The sequence below is a fragment of the Podarcis pityusensis genome, assembly GCF_964106645.2.
Source record: "Podarcis pityusensis genome assembly, chromosome: 6".
In the NCBI taxonomy this organism is placed as follows: Eukaryota; Metazoa; Chordata; class Lepidosauria; order Squamata; family Lacertidae; genus Podarcis; species Podarcis pityusensis.
In genome coordinates, this window is record NC_138030.1 from 10,095,942 (window position 1) to 10,120,468 (window position 24,527).

Consider the following 24,527-nt stretch of genomic DNA (forward strand, 5'->3'; position numbering starts at 1 on the left):
TCTTTTTCTTCTTCTCTTAAGTTCAGACTAATAGCCATAGTCCAGACACCTCAGAGGCAATTGTTAAACAACTATAGAATTCATAGATCATGAATTCTGTTTCTTGGCCTACAAACAGAAGAGTCAGATGCAGAAGGGTTGACTGCAATTCTGCTTGCTTATTGTGGAATAAGTCCTAAGTGGGACTTAGCTTCCAAGTAACTGAAAATAGGATTGTACTGCTAGGCTGATTCTAATTTAATGTTTTCTTCTGCAGGAGTGCTTTCCCCCAGAAAATGCAATGCTGGCGTTGAAAAACATGGCTTCTGGCTTCTATCGTGTTTCTGTCCCGTTACAACAAAAGATACACATATTTCAATTCTGGTTTAATTTCATATATGTGTCTTAATGCACCATAATTCCCCCCAAAACATTTCCTGGAACATGGAAGATGACATGCCAAAAGTTGACTTGTATGAGATTTCATAGTGTGCTTGTTTCGAAGCATAGATTTAGATTTATGTCAGGACCTCCTGAGCCCCAGTATAATGTGCTTTTCTCCTAATATCTGCTCATTCTTGTGTGCAGGTGGAAATACAGCTGTCAATTGCCATACCCCAGCCAGGGAAGTATGCGCTCCTGGTTGAATATGCCACTGAGGATACTCCACAAACAATCAATGTCGCGGTCAGCTCACCGCAGCTTGCCGTTCAGCAGGGCACTCTCCTTATATACACCTGCAAGTACAGGTATGCCCTCAAGATGAAAGACAGAGTGCGGTCCTAATGGAGGAACAGACACTCCTCATTATGTTGCATAGTTTGTGACTCGAGCTTTCTTGCTATTTCATTTTACTGTTGTTATTGTGGGGGTTGTCTCAGAATTAGCAGTTAGCCTTCTTGAGCTGTAAGCATCTGTTTAAATTTCCTTGGTTATAACTGGGCCAAAACAAAGATCCGTCCCATGCAATTAACTTGCATTATCTCTTTCAAAGCAGCTGAGTGAAGGAAGACCAAGCGAGAGAGATCAAGGCTGTGGGGATCTTCAGCACACTTCTAAAGTGTCTGCTGGAGACTTTGCAGGGAAATTAACAGGGATTTAGTAAAGAAGCCACAGAAATAGAGAGCAGGACAATGCAGCCTATGGTTATTGCTCAACTAGGGAGGGGAGGCAATGAGTTGATAGTCTGCCTGTCCTGTTACACAGTATAATAACTACTTCCTGCTTTGCCGAGCCAATGTAGCATATAGAGGTTAGAGTACCAAACTTAAGACTGGATTGATGAAGGTTCAGATCCCCACTCTGGGTCAGTCACAGCTTTGGGTCAGTCACAGCCTCTCAGCCTGACCCACAGGGCTATTGTGAGAATAAAAGTGGAATGGGGGAGAGTAACTTATATGAAGCCTCTACCTCCTTTGAGGATATACAGCAGGGGTCAGCAAACTTTTTCAGCAGGGGGCCGGTCCACTGTCCCTCTGACCTTGTGGGGGGCCGGACTATATTTTTTGGGGGAAATTAATAAACGAATTCCTATTCCCCACAAATAACCCAAAGATGTATTTTAAATAAAAGCACACATTCTACTCATGTAAAAACACCAGGCAGGCTCCACAAATAACCCATAGATCCATTTTAAATAAAAGGACACATTCTACTCATGTAAAACACACACTGATTCCCTGACTGTCCGTGGGCCGGATTTAGAAGGCGATTGGGCCAGATCCGGCCCCCGGGCCTTAGGTTGCCTACTCATGATATTGTACAGGATACAATAAGCAAGGACTGAATGGTCTGAAGTCAATTTGCGTTCCATGCAGTTGTGTGAAAGGCACGGGCTCTTAGTATTGCATATACCAGTGCCAGAAACCTGGACCAAGAGTCCATGTTCTCAGAATAAGGAGGGGTGAAATTGAAAATAGCAGGAGCATCCTAAGCCTTGGTGCTCTATTTAAGCAACTAGACAGTATTTATATAAATGACAGATTTATGGAATTGTCTGGGAACTCCTTCAACTTCAGCCCATGAACTTAACGATAGGAAACGAAGACCTGGATATCCTTGGGAAACACCCCGATGCTATTACTCAAAGAAAGCAATTCAAAGAGTTACAAGGGAAACCACCAAGGGGGTGGGGTGGGGAAGAGTACTTGGCAGGATAAGACTATCCTTGAGCTTGACCTCTGCTTTTGTCTTGCAGTTTCCTCTGCCGTGGGATAGTTTTAGATTCGCTAAATCGCTTGGCAGCTTTCGATCTGGCCACCAAAGCTACGATTCAGTTCTCTGCAGATCAGGCCCACTTTTTCTTGGTAAGCCTTTGAAGCAAAGCATTGCCAGACTGTGGCAAAATGTCTACAGCAAACCTGACAATTCGAAGGTGGGGGCAAGTGGAAGAGGAGGAATATTAGTGGCTGTGGGGTGGGGAAAGATTGGAGATGGGAAACCAACTTTGGACACTGAAATATACTCGGAGTCGAGTGTGGATTTCATGCTCTTTATTCAGCTCATAGTAGTGAGGAATGGAAGTTCCCCTGAAATGTCTGCTTTATATACATTATTTACACAATGGGCCCCTTGTGATTGGCTAGTTCCAGGATTCTTCTGTAGGCCAATCAGGTTGCGGATTCACTTCCACCTGGAGTTGGATTGGGTGGCTCCTGCGGACCAATCAGACTGCTGCATTCTGGATCCTATTGTTCTAGGACCAATCAGACTGCTGCAATTTGGATCCTATTCAACTCAGTACATAGCAGACACAGTCTGAGCCAAGGAGTAGGAAGGCATGATGCAAGCTCTGAAAGAGATTTCTGTGTTTATGTTCTCAGTTCAGTGACAGGAAAAGGTTTCTTTTGCTCTTGAGAAGCAGTCAAGATGAATAATGTTTTTTGCTTTGGCAAACTTGGTGGGTCTATCCCACTGTTAGTCTATGGCCTTAGTCTTCCCATTTCCCCCTTACTAGGAAGGGAATCTATTCATCCTTCCCTTATATTTTCATATCATAGGTAGCACCAGAATTATTTCAATTTAGTTTCTGGGAAATAATTATGGAGTTTGCATCAGAATTATCTAGATCTAGTTTCTGGAGGAATATGGAAGTTCACCACAATAAAAAGTCACTTTCTTGGCAAAGAAGCTTTTACTAGGAAATGCTGATGCAAACATCACAGCATCTGGTGATATGAGCCAGTAACCATTCTCGTAACATATCTTGTGAGGACACAGAGTAGACTGCAGCTGTTAGTTCTGGGACTAGACAAAATGTGAAACAGATTTTGTCTCATCACACAGACACCTGCTGCATTCCTCCATAGGTGGGTGTTTTGTTGTGTGAACAGCAAATGTGAGAGTTCTAAATTGTCCTACATAAAATGTTTCTAAAAGTAATATTTGCACAGACCTAGAAGCAAAAGCACGAGTGGTTCTCCTCTCCACCATGCCCAACCTTGTTTTCCCTTCTCTTCTGTCTTTAGCACAAAGTGTACCTCATCCCATATGAACAATTCACATTAGAGTTTGTGGAACCAAATGTTCACTGCATCAGTGTCCATGGAGCATTCTCACCAAACAGGTAAAGATCTTTAAAAAATGTATTATGCTTAAAACCGGAGCTTCCATTGGTCTCTCACCCAGGCAATTGACCAAGTCTAGTTTTAACGGTGCTACAGTGCACATTAAATGCTTCAAAAACCATTCACTAGATCCTGTTAATGGCTTAAAGAGTTCTCAAATGATTGAAGACGAACGTGCCCCAGAGTAACTGCCATGGCGCCTTGTGTTATGCCAGGTGTGGCAAATGTTTGGCCCTCCAGATGTTGCTGTGCTACAGCTCCCATCATCATCCCTGTCCACTGGTCATGCTTGCTAGGGCTGATGGAAATTGTAGTTCAGAAACATCTGGGGGTCCAGAGGTTCCCCACACTTGTGTTAGGCTTTATATGCCATCGTCTTATTTTAATGGGTTATGGGTGGTATTGTATTTTAATTAGTTAATAAGGTCAGCATGTATGGTGCTTTACAAGAGTTAACATAAACAAAAGACAAGTGTGAAGGACAGGAGAAGAAGCAAGGGTAACCTTGAATGACTGGATCAGAGCAAGTGAAGTCACATTATGCTTCATTTCACTTGCAGGTAGTATCTTGCAAGACAGTGTAAAGAGTGCTCAAGCACCATTTAACTACTACAGTGGTACCTCGCAAGATGAATGCCTCGCAAGACGAAAAACTCGCAAGACGAAAGAGTTTTTCATTTTTTTAGTTGCTTCGCAAGACAAATTTCCCTATGGGCTTGCTTCGCAAGACGAAAACGTCTTGCAAGTTAGTTTCCTTTTTCTTAAAACCGTTAATACCCAGGGTGCATTGCTTGAAGAGGTGCAGTTGCGACTTGACTTCGAGGAGCAACTTATAGCACGCGGTGTCATAGCCTTTTTTGAGGTTTCCTATGGGAAACCATGCTTCGCAAGACGAAAAATTCGCAAGACGAAAAAACTCGCAGAACGAATTAATTTCGTCTTGCGAGGCACCACTGTATCGGGGTCAGGTGTGGGTGTCCAGGATTCTCCACAGCTAATTCTCAAATTCCATTAGAGAGTCCACTTGGAATGATCTGTGGAATTTTGTATGTATGGTATTTGTATGCTTTGGTCTGAACATTGTCATCAGTAGCCCTTGGTATCTGTTGAATCTAGGTATCCCAGTGGGCAGCTGCAGTAGCTAATTCTTGCCAGGAATTGGAGACTATATAATATTGGGAGGGTAGCTAGTACTTGGCACAGGAGAGTAGGCACTTGAGGCTATGAAGGAGAAGAGGCACCACGTATTTTCCAAAGGAAGTATGGAGAAAGGTCCATCTAAGTGAGCGTCCTGTTCCCTGTGATAGCTAATCAGATGTCTCTGGGAAGCCTCTGAGCAGAACTTGAACCCAACAACTGATTCCTGGTGACCTACTTCATCTGATCTTGAATGGTTAATAGCCCTTGCTAGACCTACCCTCCATAAATATGCTTAGCCCCTTGTAAATGTATATTCCCACTCAGAACTAGGAGGACACCCTATGATGGGGATTCCTATCATGCAGATTCTTAAACCTTAGTTCTCTTATTGTTTCTTCATCCTAGTGGATGAAGCTCAACTAAAAGGATGCAGTATCAGTTTACAGTTGAACTCCTCCCTTCCCCATCTCTTATCCAGACTAGGTGAAGCTTGACTAAGTTTTAGATTCTAGATTCAGGTAGGTAGCTGTGTTGGTCTGACACAGTTGGGGGGGGGGAATTGTCTAGTAGCCCCTTATAGACCAGCTAAGTTTGTTCTGGTCTAAGCTTTCGTGTGCGTGGTATCTGAAGAAGTGTGCATACACACAAAAGCTTATACCAGAACAAACTTAGTTGGTTTATAAGGGGCCACTAGATAAGTTTTAGATTGTATATAGGAGCCAGGAGAAAGATGCTGTCCCCTATCTAATAAAGTCTTCCTGTAATCCTGTAGAAGGCATGCTTTGCATTATGGGCATTTGAATTCCCTTCCTTGCTGTGTTCCCATGGGACTTTTGTTTGACTCCAGAGCCCATAAAATTCTTCTTCTTTTCTCCTCCAAAGTAGTTCCTGTGTCCCATCAAGGTATCAGAAGATTTCGCAGTCAGTTGTCTTGGAGGAAGGGCAGTTACTACCAGTCGCTCCAGGCTTCCCCCTGATTCATGCCTTCAGTGTCCCCCCAGTGGCTATTCCACCTGCAGCTCCACTTCAGCCTCCTACCTTATTAGACTCCTCTGCAGAGCTCATCCTGCTAAAGGCTCCCCAGGTAAGTGTGATGAAGAGGAAATTAGAAACTAGCATTTGTTGAGATCAGGCCCAATTGCCTTCAGGATCCGGCCTGCGGACTCTCCGTAGATCAGCGTGGGGATTCTGTTTGTTTGGGCTGCGCCATCCCCCCCCGCCATTCCATCCCCCCCCCACACCACAGCGGTGCCTCCTCCCTCCCTCCCTCCCTCCCTCCCTCCTGGCTTCGGCCCGCCCTGCCTAGAGGAGGAAGGGGGCTGGGCTGGGCTGGGCTGAGCTGACTGAACGCCATTTTAAGCAGCCCCTCTCTGGGGCCAGCCCTTTCACGCTGTTCATCTTCCCTCTGCTACTGCCGCCACCACCCTGGTGCTCCTGTGGGCCAGAGAGCGGAGCAGACAAGCTCGCTCTGCCTACCCACGAGAAGCAGCAGCAGTGGTGGTGGTAGTGGTGGTGGCAGTGGCAGCCCCAGGGAAGACATTATGAGCTAGACATTATGGGAGGTATCCAGTGCTCCCGTTCTGGAGTATTATCCTCCCCTTCTCCCATGCATGCTGAGCATCCTCAGAATCAACTCTGGATGGTTCAGGGACCCTCCAGAGAATATTTTGGGGGCATGCTGGGAGAGGAGAGGGAATGAAAGTGCCATTGCACCAGTGGAACTTGGCCAGTGCTGCTTTAGAGACAACACAAAATCCATAGTGTAAGTGTTGTTGTTTCTTTAATGCGAAAGGAAATGCAGCCCTAGGACTCCTCTGCAGTGTGTCAGGAAGTCCATATGTGAAGGAGGTTTTGGTTCTGATGTTTGTTTGTGGGCATCACCCTCTTCCTCTAATTGAAGTGGGCCGCAGCAGGTGGGCAGAGAAGCAGCAGCACAGAAATGTTGGCAGTGCCTCAGATGTAACAGGAGAGTATTTCACGGCATGTGCCCCTGCTGACTTAGCAGTCTTTTCTTGTGGAGGTACCTTTATAGGGAAAATAAATACCAGCAGAAATTCTTATATCCCAGTCTTTTCCTTTGGGGTGGCTGGTTCTGACATAAGCGGGACTGAAGTCGCGGACGCATCCTGAAATTTAAAAATCAGCGACACGAGGAAACAATAGTGTTTAGGATTCTGCCCGTGTGCTTTCTTGTAGACAACTATTGTGTTGAATGGCCACATCCAAAGTCTGGGGCGTTATGCCTTCATCCTGCACTGTTACCAGCCCAGTCACCCAACTTTTCCTGTGGAAGTGTTGATCAACGGTGGACGTATTTGGCAGGGTAAGTGATCCTCCGGTTTGTGTTGGGGCTTGTAGGGCTGCAAGCGAAGCAGTATTAATAGTAAATTAAGGGTGGGGTTCAATGAATGAGTCCCATCAGCGGAAGTCTGTGCAATGGGGCTTTTGTTTAGGGAAGTTTTTTAATGTTTGATTGTTTATTGTGCTGCTAATTCTGTTGGGAGCCACCCAGAGTGGCTGGGAAGGCCCAGCTAGATGTGTGGGGCATAAATATATTATTATTATTATTATTATTATTATTATTATTATTATTAGTATTACCATCCCCTGCACGCTCCCCCCACAAAAAAACTTGTCTTGGGGGGTGGTCTGGAGAATCCCCAGAACTGTATGTGGGGGTGGGGGGAGAAAGTGGGGGTTGTTCTGTCTGGCAAGCTGAAATTCTTTTCTTTTTTTTTTAATGATATTTATTGAGAATTTAAAATTACAGAGGGAAAAAAAAGGAAAAGGAAAAAAGATAGACAAAAAAAGGAATTAAACAATACAAGTCAATAAAAAGAAAAAAAGGAAAAAAACAAAACACACAATACATCCAAACCAAAAACAAAAACAAACAAAAAATTTAAAAACAAATCCAATATTCCCAAATCTTTATCTTTCGTTAACTTGTTTCATCGACCTCCTCACACCTCCCTTTTTTGTATTCTAGTTATTAATTATCTCAGCAAATCCTTTCCATCTTTCACTATATTCTGTCATTAAATTACCTTAATTTATTTTAACCTTATCTTACCATAAAAAGCCCTACAGCTTAAAACTTAAAACTTATTTATACATAATTCCTTTTAGCATTTCTACTAAAGCCAAATAGTTTCATTCCAACATTTTTTCTAACACTCATTAATTTACAATAATTCTCTAAATGAATTTTTAAACTTTCTTCCAATCTTCATCCGTCGTCTCTTCTTCCTGGTCTCGGGTTTTGTCAGTCCTTTCTATCCCTTCCATCTAGTCCATCAACCTGGTGACCTTCTATCCGAGGCTCTTAAGTCTTTTCCATGTCCCTTCTGCAGGTCTTCTTCCTGTTTATACCTGCACTTTACTTTGTCTTCTGCTGATCTTATTCTTAATTTCCTTCCTTTCTCACTGAGGGGTAGATCTCGGGGAGACTCCAACTTGACAATGTCTTTATCCCTTCTCGACAGGTCAGCCCATTCTCCATAGTCAGCGCTGAAATCCAAAAAATATTTGAAGGCATGTTTCAAAGTCCCTCCGAGGTTAAGGGCCCCCACAACTCCAAACTCCCCCTGGCCCAAAACCAGATCCCAAAAGTCGAAACATCCCCGCATAGGGGGATCTATCCAACTTCCCATCTCCAAACCAAACAGTACTCCATCTCTCCAAATCTGACTTTCTCCAGGTTCAGTCGTCAGAAACAACAACTTATGTTCCTGCAAGGCCTCGGCTCTCTCCATTTCTATTACTTGAGGTTCAGCAACAACCTCCTCCTTTGTCTTCTGCACAACTTGCCCTGTCAAAGCAAATTCCTGGGTTGGTTCCTGAGTGGTTTCTATATAGGTATTCACTGTTTGTCCAAAATTGCTAACTGTGAAAACAGTCCAAGGGATAAAGCTCAAACCATATGACCAAATTGAAAAGATGTTAACAGGGTGGCTGCAATACCATCAGATCAGTGACTTATTAAAGGAAGACAAAAAGAGAAATGGGTTCGAAGATAAAAAATCGAAATTCCAAATCGACTTAATAGATTGTAAAGATAAAATTTTATCAAGAATGTATAGTTTATTGCTAGAATGGTATACAAAAGACGAAGAAGTAAAGGAATCAATGATAAAATGGGCAATTGATATTGGGCATAACATTGAATTGGATGCGTGGAAAAGATTATGGAAGGAGGGTTTGAGATTTACAGGATGCATGGCTTTAAAGGAAAACTTGCTAAAAATGATGTATAGATGGCATTTGACGCCAGTAAAATTAGCTAAAATGTATAGGAAAAAAGAAAGAAAGTATTGGAAATGCAAAAAGGCAGATGGGGACTATTTCCATATGTGGTGGACCTGCGATAAGGTAAAAAATTTTGGGGAATCAATTTATAATGAACTCAAAAAAATATTTAGATATACTTTCCCCAAAAGACTGAAAGTGTGTCTGTTAGGCTTAATAGGAACAGAAATTAAAATAGAAGATCAAAATTTGTTCATGTATGCTACAGCTGCCATGAGGACCCTTCTGGCCCAAAGATGGAAAATACAAGATATACCAACTATACAGGAGTGGCAGGCGAAGTTGACAGAATATGCAGAACTTGCCAAACTGTCAGGGAGGATCCGGGACCAGGGAGATCAAAGATACCAAAATAACTGGAGTAAATTTATTGAATATTTAAAGAAGAATTGTAAAGAGGTCAAGACACTAGCAGGATTGACATAATACCTCCAATGTATAATAGTACTAATATGAGAATGATGTGTGTGATGGAAAGAGGATAAATATACCAGTTGTGGGGAGGGAGGGGGGTCGTGACTCGGCAGAGTCAAAGGGAATGTATGGTGCTATTACAATTTGTTGGAAAAGAATATGTAAGGAAAACAATAAAAATTCACTTGGGGAAAAAAATTGCTAACTGTAACAGTCATCAAATCCATCTTCTCATGTAGCTGTTCCAGTAAAGCGCTTGTCTTGCAAAAAGCAAGCACTAAGGCTTCTTCTGGGCACATTCTTGTTCAAGGTCAATGTCTGGTTCTCATGATCTTTAATCTCTACAGCTGTAGAATTCCCCAGATCGACTCCAGCAACAGTTTCACAAGCTCCCTCTAGAGGAAACAATTTCTGTTTGTATCCGTCTTTTTAAAAGCAGATCCAGCAACAAAATTCCTTTCGTTTTTCAGATATTTTGTTCCTTTCAAATGCAAAAGGAAACATTGGACTCAATATGTTTCTCTTTTTTAACTATCTGTCAAAAAACGTTTTATTCACAGTCAATGAACTTCCCCAAAGCGTCTGTCTCTGACACCCCGTTCCCAGGTTCAAGTCGGTGGAAATTTATCTTTCTTTACTCTCTCTCCTGCAGGTTTAAACAGTTTAAGATTTCCCCCCTCTTCTCCTGCTTCCAAGGGGGGTTTGGTAGTTTTAACTGATGGAAATTTAGTCCTTTACAAACGACTTTCCAGACTTTAGCTTGCAATGTCTTTGCTTCAATCTATTTACAAAAGTGGAAGGCGGACTTCCTGTTTAGATCTTCCCGCTTCGGTGCCAAATTAAGATGTTTCATAGTCCAATTTTCTGTTCTACTCACGGGTAGTTGTTTAAAGTCCAATTGTCCACAGGAAAAAGTCAGTGCTCTCCGGCAACAGCAATGCGGCTTCACTTCGTGAAAAGAGCAGTCGATTCGAAGCACCGCGCCGCTCACCCCACGTCGCTCCGGATCCCCGAAACCGGGTTTCCCCGTGAGTAGGGGAGGCGCAAAAGGTGCCAGCCGAATCCCACGTCCACAGGCTTCTCCCGCCTGTGGTTTTTGGTGGGTCTCTGCCTAGCCGTGGCGGTCCAGACCCTAATTCCCACGAAGCGGATTCCTCCCGATCAGAGGAAATCCGCCATTGCCGGAGGCGCTAAACCGGAAGTCCCTGACATTCTTGCCCTGCTGGGACGATGGGCATAGCATAATGTTGACTTCCTCCCTAAGAGTGTTTTGCATATAAGCTAGCCAGACTCTAGGAGGATGCTTCCTACAGTGTCAGCTGCAAAAAGGAGCCCCATGACACCTTAAAAGACTGAACAGAGTTATTGTGGCAGAAGGTTTCATAGACTAGAGCCAACAGCATAGGAGCTGCCCTTAAATAGATAATAATAATAGTCATTATAGCACCAGCTCTTCCATTTCTGCTCATGTTCTGCTAGGACTTCCTTCTGCAACCTGGTACCCTTCCAAGTGTTTTGGACTACAACTCCCATCAGTCGCAGCCAGCAAAGCTCAGAGATAATAGGAGTTGTAGTCCAAAAGTTCTAGACAGTAATAAATTGGGAGAGACTATTGTAGAACATTAAGCTTGTGTGAGATGACTGCTGTCAAAGGGGAATACTTCCAAGGTATGAAAGCAGAACCTGATGAACTTAAGGTGACATGTACTCTCTGGCTTTTTCCAGGACAGGCTAATGCTACTTTCTGCCCACATGGATATGGTTGCCGGAATCTGGTAGTTTCAGAAAATCAAATTGTTTTGGACATTACGGATAATGACTTGAGTGTGGTCATTCGTGTGCCAGAGAATAGGTACCTTTGGCTGGTATGTTCCTATCTTAATTTTGTGTGTGTGTGTGAGGTCTGCAAGAATGACTGCAATAACTAATGGGGAATTCTAAAATATGTTCTCTCCCACTTATAGAACAGCATTTCTCTGTATGAGGTGAAGGAGGCATCCATTATGCTAGCCCTTCCACCTTGTAAAGGCAGGGAATATGTGATTTTCTTTTGTGGTGTAACAAGGGTCATCTGACTCATCCGCCTCCCCAGTTCGTTCCCAGTTTGTTTATTTGCTGTTTGATCTTTTAGGATTATATCCTCGTGGTTCCTGAAGACAGTTATGGTTCCAGCTACCTTTCAGAAGAACCACTAGACAAGTCCTATGATTTCATCAGCAACTGTGGAGTCAACAGCTTTTATATCAAGTGAGATACAAAAAATGGGTGCCACTTTGCAAAACCATAATAATAAAGTAATAATAATTTATTTTTACCCTGCCCATCTGGCTGGGTTTCCCCAGCCACTCTAAAATCTAAACCCTCTACTGGGCTTTGGGTAACTTGACGAATACATCCAGGATTTCATCTTTAACATCAGTTCCCATTGTTGATGTGAAATTTATTATCATCACCACCACCATCATTTTATTTTTATGCCGCCTTTCCACAGCCAAAACCACCATCAAGGTGGTTTACAATATGAAAAGGTTCATACAGTTACAAAAATAGCAAAGTAGTTGTAAACAATTAACAAAACACATCAAAAGTGCACAGCCGTAATTGAACAAATTCCACATCGATAATACAATCCGAAATAAAGATACAAAAAATTAACAGCAACAACCCCCCATAAATAATACCTCAGCCCAGTGGTTTTCAACCAGTGGGCCCTGGCACCCTGGGATGCCTTGAATGATGGTCAGGGGTGCCACAGGCAACACTGGCCTCTGTCCCTCTTTCCTTACCTCCCTCCTCAGATGCCCTCTCACATCTCTGCCTCTCAAAGGCTTGAACAGCTGTTTTTGCAGCAGCCCTGGCTATAAGCTCCTCAGGCAAATAGTGCCTCTGGGGCTGGCCAGGGGGTGCTTACCAGGCCCCTGTGGGGCAGTGTGAGGAAGCACCTCTCTTTGTGGCTGGTCGGGGGCAGCTCAGAGACCAGGGATGGTAACAGCAGCTGCCCAGAGAACTCCCAAGGAGAGAGCAGAGGAGAGGATGTTCTTTTCAGCAGCCTCAACTTTTGTAGCTGGAGTCAGTCAGGAATCCACCCTCCTATGCCAGGTGGGAAAAGCCCTGCAATGCAGCAAGCAGGTCTTCCACGTCTCACACCCAAGGTGGCTTCCCTTAATTTCCAGTTTCACCAGTCATCCTTGGAGTCAGTGCTTGTGTGCATTTTGCATGTATACAATATAGCTGCCCAGATGTAGAATCTGTTAATTGGTCCATAATCAGCAGCTCGGTGTCCTCAGGCTCAGAGTTCGCGTCTTTCTGCTTCTAGCCCCCCAGATTTGGAAAGAGAAGCTGCAGAATGGGGCAGGCTACAAATCATAATTCATGAATTAAATGTGTGGACTGTGTACTCCTGTGAGACTCAGCACAGCAACTTCTCCCTCTCTCTGCAGCCCTGCAACATCCTCCAAGTTCTGCCAGGACTCTGCCATATCTATCTCTCTTTTTTACAACAACGGGGCCCAGCCTTGCCACTGCCACGAGGCAGGAGCCATCAGGAGCCAGTGTGAGCCGTTTGGTGGCCAGTGCGCTTGCAAGTCAAATGTCATCGGGCGAGAGTGTTCCCGCTGTGCTACAGGCTATTGGGGTTTCCCCAGCTGCAGACGTGAGTCTCTTGAGAGATGTTGTGCCATTCAGGGCTGATATGTACAGCATTCCAGGTCTGACTTGCATGCCGTTCAGTTTCGCTTTCCAGACTAATTTACCCAGAAGCTGCTGGGTACCTGTATCAATATTATGTGAATGGAATACTGGGCTACGGGTTTTCCTTCATCCTTATGTTTCAGTGGCAGCCTGGGAACCTGTTTTGAATGCAGTGCTTTCCTTCCATAGAACTATTTTGGAATTATCTCCATGGACGACACTACGTCAGAATGAAAAAATGGATGCAAAATTTTCCAGAAGGAGGCATGAGTGGGGGGGGGGAATGGTCAAACTTAGTAACCAGCTCACAAATGCTTCAGGCAAAATACACATGGCTATAGAATTCCAGCAAAGCATATATGTATATTCAAGCATGGAGATTAATTGCAAGCCTATCCCCTGGCAGAGTAACTTTACAACAGAGCCTGCAAATATTCAGTTGCCCATTTCATGCATTGTGCTTCTGAGCAGTCGAGATTGTGGAAAAGGAACTTCGCTCATAATTCCCTGGCCATCTGTGGTCAATCTTTGTACACAGAAATAGAAGTCTCTTCCAGATGCCTTCCCTTGTTCAGCAGTGTTCCAAGCTGTTGCTCTCTGGCCGCTACCAGAAGAGACACTTGCCAGAGAGCAGGAGAAGCAAGATGCTTCTTACCATTCGCAGCCCCAATGGATCCTGCTAGTCGGCTGTTCACTGAGATGGTCTTTTATATACAGAATAAATTAGCACAGCAGCTGTTGTTTCCTCAGCTCTGTTTCTACTTTAGATTTAATGGCTGAAAAATACACACACGTGCTTCTAATTTCCTACAGAGTGCCTGTCGAGAATTTATGAACAAGGCCTATGTGGGCAAGTGGAATCTTGTGCTACTAAACTTATTTATTGGCATGTAATTGGAAGTGTCTTGCAGATTCAGATACATTCCAGTATCCACTAGACAGATAGATATTCTGGGCTTAATATGTGGTGTGTGTGTATTGTGATATGCACCTGCCTGCTTTCACTTGCAGCCTGCAACTGTGGAAGTCGCCTGTGTGACGAACTGACGGGGCAGTGCATCTGTCCACCACGCACCATCAAACCCGAGTGTATCGTCTGCGAGCCCCAGACCTTTGGCTGTCACCCACTGGTTGGCTGTGAGGACTGCAATTGCTCTAGTCCCGGGACCCAGGATCTAGCAGAGCCAGGATGTAACGTAGACAGTGGACAGTGCAGGTGGGTAATTATGGACGCTGCTTCCATGCATAATTGGGCGCCAGCTGCAGTGGCATCCAAATATCTTTCTGCGCTGCTTCGCTTTAGAAATGAAATTCGTCTGGACAGTTGATGCTTTCAGCCAACTCTGGTTTTGGCCGGTCCCCAAAGTTGAGCTGCGTGAGAATGTGAACTCTGAGCAAGGCCACATTTTGGTGGCCTCTTTCTCCCCGTCAGGGTCTCAACAGGACTTGTGCTTGTATATCATTGGTGGGTGTGTTTGGCTACACTACCTTTGTGGCTTTCTGCCTCCCCAACACAGTGGGGAACATTGCCTGTGGTCCTCTATCTTCCTTGAGTGCTTACGTTTCATGGTGTTTTATATTTTGCTGGAAGCTGCCAAGAGTGGCTTGGGCAACCCATTCAGATGGGCAGCGAATAAATAACGAAGTTGTTGTTGTTGTTGTTGTTGTTGTTGTTGTTGTTGTTGTTGTTTTCTGATCTCTCTGAGCCCTATACTAGTCAGACCTCTGAGTGTATTTCAAACATTTCATTTTGGAAAGGTTGATTGATTTGTCTACTTGATTATCCCTTTGATCTGTCTAAAAAGCACTGAGTCATCTCTGCATTCAGCACAGTCCATTGTCTCCCAAAACAGCAGCCACTCATTGTGTATTGGCTGCAGCATTTATTTCCTCTCTTTTCTGAATTCAGGAACACTGTTGTCCTTTTTGGGGGGGAGCAAAACAAGCCATTGCTTGCTGGAGATTCATTACATTAGCTCAGTTAGCGGAACTTCACTAGGAGACTGCCTGGCTGTGCTGGAAGGGCAAATAAAATGAAAATAAATATTTTAGGATCAAAAACAACAAAACTCTCTCTGGATCCTTATGAAATTTTGTAAATTTCACCTTAAATGTAGCACTAGTATGATGCACAGGGCAGGAGTCAAAGAGAAAAAATTCCCCTTCCAAGTGTGAAGGCTTTGAATCCTTCCTTGTTCTATTCTAGGAAGGGTACTGCTAGCTATCGTAGCTAAATAGAACTGACACCTTCAGAGAGAGTGTACCAGATGCTGGGGACAAACAATAAACAGCTTGCCTTCGTATCCTGCTTATGGGCTTCCCAGAAGCATCTGCTTGACCTTTATTCAAAACAAAATGCTGATTTAGACGGAGCCTCAATCTGATCCTGCAAAGCTGTTCTTGTGTTTTCCTGTGTATGCTGCTGTTTGTTTCAAAGTGCAGGAGTCAAGAGATAAGGCTCTTGAGCGCCAGAAGTCTCATTTGTCCTGTCTGTCCCTAGAGGTGTCACAGTCATTGCTATATAATTGAGAGCTGCAGCACAGGAGATTTGTAAGCCTTGCAAATAACAGGGCTTCGAATCTCTTGAGTCACTTGATCCTTCCCCAATCTTGTGCCCTCCAGATGTTGGGCTCAACCCCCATCATCCTGGACCTTTTTTGGTCATCCTGGCTGGGGATGATGGGAGGTGGTCCCCCAAACCTTTGAAGGGGGCAGCAGGTTGGAGCCAACCAGTGGGTGACAGCCAAAGGCTGAACTGACTCAACTGGTTCAAAGCCGCATATCCGCAGGGCTTATAAGGGCTCAGTTGGTTCATCCTGAGTTAGAAGCTGGAAGGAAAGCAAACGAATATGAAACTTGTCCCTTCCAGATGCAAACCCCACATAGTAGGACGTCAGTGTGATCTCTGCGCTCCAGGCTACTATGGCTACCCAAACTGCAGGAGCTGCAACTGCCACCAAGCAGGGACAAAAGCAAGTGTGTGCGATCCAGTCACTGGGCAGTGCCACTGCAAGGTAAGTCTGATACTCTGGTGTCTGCTTGCCTCTTGGAAATGGGCTTGGGGGGAAATGCTGCTGAAGGGGCTGGCATCAAAATGCAAGAGGCAACCTGTCGGTAATTTCAATGCCCAGCGCTATAAAGCACAGTAAGATTCTCAGCAAGGTTAATCATGCCTTGTCTGCCACCACTTAGCTGTTCCCTTACAAACGACGGGGCTTTGCATCAAGTGCAGGGATTGTATCTTACTGGCTTGTGTGAATGAATGGGTGCCAACCAGCACAACTCCACTGGAACAAGCAGTGCTGGAAAGCAGTGAGTGGGAACAACAATGCTATTGAGGCACCATGCTCTGTCACGGCATGTGATTTCGCCTGGAGTCTCCTGAAGGTTTGATTTATATCACAGTGGGATGAAAATTGTATGCCTAAGGCATATCCTTTTTAGAACAAATCTGCAGGGCTACTTTGCAAACATGCAAACTCACACCCACCTATGCTTGAGGGCGACAGTGGAAAAACACACCTCCGGTTCCCTCCACTCCCCGGCCACACACACGCCATGGGGCAAACTTACAGTTTAGTTAGGATTTGGTAGTCAGAAACAAAGTTTGTGGAAAGCCTTCCCAACCAGCCCCATGCAAGCTGGTTGTAGGGTAGGCAAGCCCTTAAAAAGCATGCAAGAAGCATTTTAGGGCTGTAAAGAGTGATGGTGACTGATACACAAAACAACGTAGCCCCTCTTTTTGTCGCGGGCATGCCCTAATTCCATCCACATGTGATTAAAAAGTCCAGGGTGGTGCTGCAGTGCTGCCCTCCTGGCAGTAGTGTCACTGGGAGGGTCTGGGGCAGCAGGCAAGGTTGGGGCAGTGTGGGTGCACCAGCAGAGTCAATCCTGTGCTCCCACTGAGGAGCCTATGCAGCCCTGACTTTGCCACCACTGCTGTGCTCCTACACTATCTTGGTAAGCGGCGTTAATAATAATAATAATAATAATAATAATAATAATAATAATAATAATATATTTATTGTCATTGCCCCCTTCGGGGACAACGAAATTACTTGACTGCTCCATAAAAACACTAATTAATCAATACAGTATAATACAGCAAGGGAGATTAGATGACTTTCAAAGTCCGGGCTTCCCATTCAGGGCCGAGATCGCTCTGGAGAAGAAGCTGTTCTTAAGACGGCTCGTTCTTGTCTTCATCGTCCTGTATCTCCGTCCCGACGGCAAGAGCTCGAAGAGACAGTGACCAGGATGCGATGGATCTTTTACTATGTCCAGTGCCTTCCTATGGCACCTTGTGGCATAAATCTGCTCTAAGGTGGAGAGTGGGCAGCCAACAATGCTCTCTGCTGCCTTAACAACCCTGCACAACCCCATCCTGTCCTGGGTAGTACAGCTTCCGTACCACACACATAAGCCATAAGTGAGCATGCTCTCAGTGGCACAGTGATAGAAGGCAAGCAGCAGTTTCTGCGGAAGATGGTTTTTCCTTAGTATTCTCAAAAAGTACAGTCTCTGCTGCACCTTCTTCACAAGCCCCCTTGTGTTGACACTCCAGGACAGATCCTCTTGTAATTCAATGCCCAAAAATCTGAACGTTGTTACCCTCTCCACACAGACCCCATCAATCAAAAGTGGCTGGACGTTGCTCTTCTGTCTCCTGAAGTCCACCACAAGCTCCTTTGTCTTCCTTGTATTTATGAGCAAGTTGTTAGCTCTGCACCACTCTGTCAGCCGCTCCACCTCATCTCTATAATCCGTTTCACCCTCCCTTTCAGGGATGAGCCCAATCACGGTTGTGTCATCTGCAAATTTGACAACCCTATTAACTCTCACTTGCAAGGGTGGCAGTGCAACACTGGGCCAGCCGGTTTTGAAAAGGGTTGCATTTTCTTTTCTATATGAAGATTTTGCAGTCAGGTGAACGACGGCCCTGCAGAAGACTGCCGCTTTCTCCCGTATGCCTGTGGCCGTGTCTCATCATGAACAGCGATTTTGTGCTCCTCGGATAGAAGAACCCCAGGCTCTTCTTTTTCCTGTTTTCCTACATTTTGGCCAGCAGGCCAGTGAACAAATGTGAACACGTCTTTTTTCATTTGTTTTGAACCTTTACAGGAGAATGTGGAAGGTGCAAGGTGTGACCAGTGCCACCTGGGGACGTTCTCTCTGGATGCCAGCAACCCAAAAGGCTGTACCAGGTGCTTCTGCTTTGGGGCGACAGATCGCTGTCACAGTGCTGAGAAGTACCGTGTAGAGGTGAATATGTGGACTGAGACTTTGGAGGGTGGCACCTGTAGCTGATGCTGAGGAAGGTAGTGGGATGGCACCTCAGCACCAGCAGTGACCTGAATGGGCAGAGTTTGATACCAAGTTATAAGAACATATGAAGAACTCTGCTGGGTCGGGTCAAAGTTCTGTCTAGTCCAACATCCTGTTTCCAACAGTGGCCAGTCAAGCTACCTTTCGGAAGTCCAGAAGCAGGACATTAGGGTGACAGCTCACTCTCTCTCTCCCTCTCTCTCTCATTTCTAATACAGTGGTACCTCAGGATGCGAACTAGATCCGTTCCGGAGCCCCGTTAGCATCCTGAACAGAACATAAGACATGACAGCGCGTCTGCATGTGCGCAGGTCGCATTTTGCCACTTCCGCACATGCATGTGACGTCATTTTGACTGCGCATGCGCGAGTGGCGAAACCCGGAAGTAATGCACTCTATTACTTCCAGGTCACTGTGGAGCGCAACCCGGAAGAATGATAAAAGAAGATGATAAAAGAATCCTCTTCTAGCTCTTCATTGCCAACCTGTTATGCATTCTGAGAAACATAATGCCATCCTGTTTCAGATAAATTGTTGGTCGCAGCAGTAACATTACTTGACAACATTGCAGAGACCAGCTGCAAGTGCACAATTTAGTCTGATTTTTTTTTTTAAGTGTTTAAAGTATATGGGCAAGCTTGCAGGCCTGCATTTTCTGATGATGTTGTTGTTTAGTCGTTTAGTCATGTCCGACTCTTCGTGACCCCATGGACCAGAGCACGCCAGGCACTCCTGTCTTCCACTGCCTCCTGCAGTTTCATCAAACTCATGCTGGTCGCTTCGAGAACACTGTCCAACCATCTCGTCCTCTGTCGTCCCCTTCTCCTTGTGCCCTCAATCTTTCCCAACACCACAGTCTTTTCCAGGGAGAGTTCTCTTCTCATGAGGGGGCCAAAGTATTGGAGCCTCAGCTTCACGATCTGTCCTTCCAGTGAGCACTCAGGGCTGATTTCCTTAAGAATGGATAGGTTTGATCTTCTTGCAGTCCATGGGACTCTCAAGAGTCTCCTCCAGCACCATAATTCAAAAGCATCAATTCTTTGGCGATCAGTCTTCTTTATGGTCCAGCTCTCACTTCCATACATCATTACTGGGAAAAGCATTTCAGATACTTTTCTTTACCTTTAGTTTATGGACATGCGTGGGTGGAGTTTGCTCAGCGGAGACCGCCAGGAAGTCCCCACCTTGGTCAGCTTGGAAAATGAGATTGTTCGTGCTGATCTCCGGAATTTCCCAGAGGCCTTCCAGGAGCTTCACTGGCATGCTCCCAGCTCCTACCTTGGAGACCAGGTGAGTGACACCAACGCTGGCTGGAGGCAGTCTCCTTTGGTCCTTTTTGAATGTGCTGGGTATTTATTTATTTTTTAATTACGCTAATGTCCAGAAGCCAAATTCTTTTTGTGTGTGTGTGCCATATTCCTTACTTATTTATTAAATTTTTACTTTTCAATTATACAGGTGGTTTTTTTACAGGCATAACAAACCACATAACTTCACGATAAAAAAATGTATATTTTGACTTCTCCCCTTTTTGCGGTTTCTTTTGTTTCTTTTATACTTCATCTCCTAATTTATTCCATTTATTAGTCAGAGGCCAAATTCTGATGTCTAAGGCAGATTTTGGGCTCTTGTGTACCATACATTTTAGCTGCTCATTTGTACCATATGTTGACAAATATTGGGAAACTCCAGTCAAGTTCTAGACAACCCGGAGAGACTAGAAAATGTTAAATATTGAGGAACATAAGGATCCATATTTCAGAGCGTTATTGCATTTCTGTTGATTATCATGGAATTTTATATTTAGGAGTTTTCAACTTGAATGAATGTGAATCTGGAAGACTAATCGTATTATGAAAGGTTTAGTTCCCCCCCACCTAAACAGTTGCCACCTAGTTGTTCAGAACAATGTGTCGCTGTCCTCACAATCCACTAGGAGACAAGCTGTTTATAAGAAGAAAGACTTTAGGCAGTTACATTCAAAGCAAAAAAGAGACAGCCAACACTAGAGCAAAAACAACAACAACAACAAAACCACCTGTTTTTGAAGGAGAGAAAGAAGGTCACTAGTGTCATAACTTTTCCATCTTCCAGCATCATAACTTTTATATGCCTGTTGTCTTTGTCCATGGAGTTTTCTTGGTAGGGATACTGGAGTGACTTGCCAGTTCCTGCTCCAGGTGGATCACGTTTGGTCAAAACTCTCCACTATGACCTGTCCATCTTGGGTGGCCCTGCACGGCATAGCTCATAGCGTCTCTGAGTTATTCAAGCCCCTTCGCCATGGCAAGGCAGTGATCCATGAAGGAGAATTTTGAATATAGCTAGTGAAAATCCTCCCATCTACCTGTCACTCCCTTATGGCACTGAGTTGTATTCCCTTCACCCCCTAGTCGTTTAACTATGCTTGTATTGCTGCCTTTAAAAAATACTGGGGGGGGGGGGGTTAAATGTCAAATTCAAACTAATACATTTTAAGTACTCCAAATAAGCAAATTTGCACGAAGATAATTTTAAGCTCAAATTAACTTTAGCTTGGATTCTTGAATTTTGGAGTTGGAGGAGGGGTATTTTTAAAATCTAACTAATGTAGCACAATTTTGTGATTTGCATCCAATTGCAGGTTTCCTCATATGGTGGGTATTTGCGCTACGAGCTGCACTCAGACACCCAAAGGGGTGACGTGTTCATACCAATCGAGTCCCGGCCTGATGTTATTCTCAAGGTATGGCTCAAGTTGCTCTTTCTCCTTGGACCAAACGACGCTCCATCAGCAAATGCTTCTCTTTGATGATTTATGTCTCTTTGTTTCTTCCTTTCCTAGGGAAACCAAATGAACATTATGTTTCTTGAAAGCAACTACCCTGTCCCTGGGGACGTCTATGAAGGGCAGCTCCAACTTTTGGAGGTCGGTTCAGATGCAGGAGTTTTGCAGCTGTTGGAGCGAGAGGGAGAGTCTCATATAATAATAATAATAATAATAATAATAATAATAATAATAATAATTTATTATTTGTACCCCGCCCAGCTGGCTGGGTTTCCCCAGCCACTCTGGGCGGCTTCCAACAAAGATGAAAGATACACTAAAATGTCACATATTAAAAACTTCTCTAAACAGGGCTGCCTTCAGATGTTGTCTAAAAGTCTGGTAGTTGTTGTTCTCTTTGACATCTGCTGGGAGGGCATTCCACAGGGCGGGTGCCACTACTGAGAAGGCCCTCTGCCTTGTTCCCTGTAACTTGGCCTCTCGCAGTGAGGGAACCGCCAGAAGGCCCTCGGAGTTGGACCTCAGTGTCCGGGCAGAACGATGGGGGAGGAGACGCTTCTTCAGATATAGTGGACCGAGGCCGTTTATAATAATAATAATAATAATAATAATAATAATAATAATAATAATAATAATAGAGCTCTGGTCACTGCAGGGTGATGGCCACTCTGTCCAGCGTGTCTTTTGGGGATTCACTGTTGTGTCATTGGCCTTAGAATCTAGAAGTGTTTAAGTGTTTATAACTTGAATAAATTCCACAACTGCAGAAATGGGGATGATTGTTTTGGTATGCGCTTGTAAAAAACCTATTTTTCACATGCGATATGTGGGTCTAATGAGAAAGGCGTTCTGTGAACTAATTGCCACACAGTTACCCATTTCAAGGAGAAACATTTTGATTGCTCAGATGGATAATAAGAGAAGTGAATAAAAACCAAAAGTGTTTGCAGATGGTAAAGCACTGCAAAATGTAACTATTCAGATAAAAGGTAATAGTTATTCTATTTTGGGTGTTGCATTTTGTGGCTTGGGTGCCTGCTAAGAACATGCCTTGTAACTGAAGTTTTCAGTAGGATTTTTATTCTTCATGCAGTCAGTTAAGGGAGTCATGAGTCCTGCTGATGTTGCCCTGCGACTCTTTCCTCTCCCATAGGATAACTTCAGACACAGCGAGACTCACAACCCTGTCTCCAGGGAAGAGCTGATGATGGTGCTGGCGAAGCTGGAGCAGCTGCAGATTCGGGCTCTCTTCTCCCAGATCTCGTCTTCTGTATCCCTGCATCGGGTGACACTGGAGAGAGCAACAGAGACTGGCGGGGGCCTCCAAGCCAGCAACGTGGAGCTCTGCATGTGCCCAGCCAATTATAGAGGAGACTCTTGCCAGGTAGGCGGAAACGCTCACAGCACTTTTCACGCAGAGCACTCCGAACTCTTGCTCGTAGAGTTAGGGGTCGCCCCTTCCAAATGGCATTCCTTTAGCAGGTAAGCAGATCATGGGCACTTCATAATGCTTCCATGTACCGTATTTTTTGCTCTATAGGATGCACCGGACCACAAGATGCACCTAGTTTTAGAGGGGGAGAACAAGGGGGGGAAATTCTCTCCCTCTCTGCGCAGTGCTCCTTCAGCGAAGCGGCAGGAGAAACAGAGCCCCTTCCATTTCTCCTCCCGCTTCGCTGAAGGGGTGCTGCGCAGAGAGGGAAAGCTGCGCAGCACCTCTCCAGCGAAGCGAAGCCAAGAGAGCAAGAGGGATTGGGAGCCAGTGTGGTGTAGTGGTTAAGAGCGGTGGACTCGTAATCTGGTGAACCGGGTTCGCATCTCCGCTCCTCCACATGCAGCTGCTGGGTGACCTTGGGCTAGTCACACTTCTCTGAAGTCTCTCAGCCTCACTCACCTCAGAATGTTTGTTGTGGGGGAGGAAGGGAAAGGAGAATGTTAGCCGCTTTGAGACTCCTTAGGATACTGATAAAGCGGGATATCAAATCCAAACTCCTCTTCTTCTTCTCGCTCTCCAGGCTTCAGCGAAAGCAACACAAAGCCTCCGGAGCATAGCGGGAACTCACGCTGCACTCCGGAGGCTTCACGTTGCTTTCACTGAAGCCATGGAGCCTGCATTCGCTCCTTAAGACACACACACATTTCTCCTTAATTTTTGGAGGGAAAAAGGTGCGTCTTAAAAGCGAAAAAAAAGGGGCTTGCATATAAATACCTCCGGATTCAGAAACAGTGTGCTACTGTTTCTGGCACAGAGTTTCAGCTTCCCAGAGGCACCAGGCCAGCCCCGTAAGATGCTGGATGCTGCTCTAGGTGTGCCATTGGTTTGGTTAAGCATGGCCATCTGTTATGGATGTTTTTGTTGAGATTCCTGCATTGCAGGGGGTTGGACTAGATGGCCCTTGGTGTCCCTTCCAACTTTACGATTCTCTGATTCTGTTCTTACATTGCGGCTCTGTTCACTTTGCTATGAATTGTATGGGAAGGGCCTCCTTGCTCTTACACAGGGAGATCCCATGGGTGCAATTCAAATAAATGTAAAGAGGGTTAAAGGGTTTCCAGACCTATATGCCTGGGCACATGAGCGATGTGCGTGGTTCTAGGGAAGTCAGATATAAGGGCAGTAGTTGCGGACCCAGGTCCTGAAAGAAGATGGTTGAAGTTCCAAGGTTGTGTTGGCTAGGCATGGCCAGCCTAAGGGAAAACAATCTATGTTGGATTCTAGGGCTCCCATTACTGTTGTCTTGGCTTGACACCACATCTTAACACAAGCTCACGCTGCTCTATTGCCAACCAACCTGTGCAAATAAACCAGTTTTCTCCATATAATATAAGAGCCTTTCCTCTGAATTTGCATCCTCTTGGTGCATTTCAAAATGGGGAACTTGTACAGCATCCATTGTACATTGGTATCCATGTTGAATCTGCAGGCAATGAGAGTCCAATCCTCTGTATGTTTATCAGAAAGTAGCCCTTTCTTGCGTTCAAGTGTGCACAGGATTGCAGCCTCAATACCACTGACAACCGCTTTCTCTTGCACAGGTAGCAGCATATCGTGCATCTGAGCACATGCAGCATAGTTTGCATTTGACAGAAAATGCATTAATTAGCATTACTTATCCTAGCAAAGCTTTCTAAAGCATGGGTAGGCAAACTAAGGCCCGTGGACGGTCCGGGAATCAGCGTGTTTTTACATGAGTAGAATGTGTCCTTTTATTTAAAATGCATCTCTGGGTTATTTGTGGGCATAGGAATTCATTCATTTCCTCCCTCCAAAAAAATATAGTCTGGCCCCCCACAAGGTCTGAGGGACAGTGAACCAGCCCCCTGCTGAAAAAGTTTGC

General features: G+C 44.9%; 1 protein-coding gene across 4 annotated transcripts in view; it reads left to right on the forward strand.

Annotated features, from left to right (window-relative positions):
* Positions 1-24,527, forward strand: part of LAMA5 (laminin subunit alpha 5) — a 230,839-nt gene that overhangs the window by 155,793 nt on the left and 50,519 nt on the right. For 3 of the 4 annotated variants that reach the window (XM_081010969.1, XM_081010970.1, XM_081010967.1), the window contains 15 exons: positions 568-728; positions 2,177-2,285; positions 3,447-3,544; positions 5,568-5,769; positions 6,882-7,008; positions 11,133-11,272; positions 11,539-11,654; positions 12,848-13,059; positions 14,109-14,313; positions 15,967-16,111; positions 18,219-18,359; positions 19,551-19,712; positions 21,046-21,147; positions 21,247-21,330; positions 22,343-22,573. In XM_081010969.1, coding sequence (XP_080867095.1) covers positions 568-728; positions 2,177-2,285; positions 3,447-3,544; positions 5,568-5,769; positions 6,882-7,008; positions 11,133-11,272; positions 11,539-11,654; positions 12,848-13,059; positions 14,109-14,313; positions 15,967-16,111; positions 18,219-18,359; positions 19,551-19,712; positions 21,046-21,147; positions 21,247-21,330; positions 22,343-22,573 — 2,235 coding nt within the window. The remainder of the gene's footprint in view (positions 1-567; positions 729-2,176; positions 2,286-3,446; positions 3,545-5,567; positions 5,770-6,881; positions 7,009-11,132; positions 11,273-11,538; positions 11,655-12,847; positions 13,060-14,108; positions 14,314-15,966; positions 16,112-18,218; positions 18,360-19,550; positions 19,713-21,045; positions 21,148-21,246; positions 21,331-22,342; positions 22,574-24,527) is intronic. The other variant, XM_081010968.1, reaches the window with a different exon arrangement.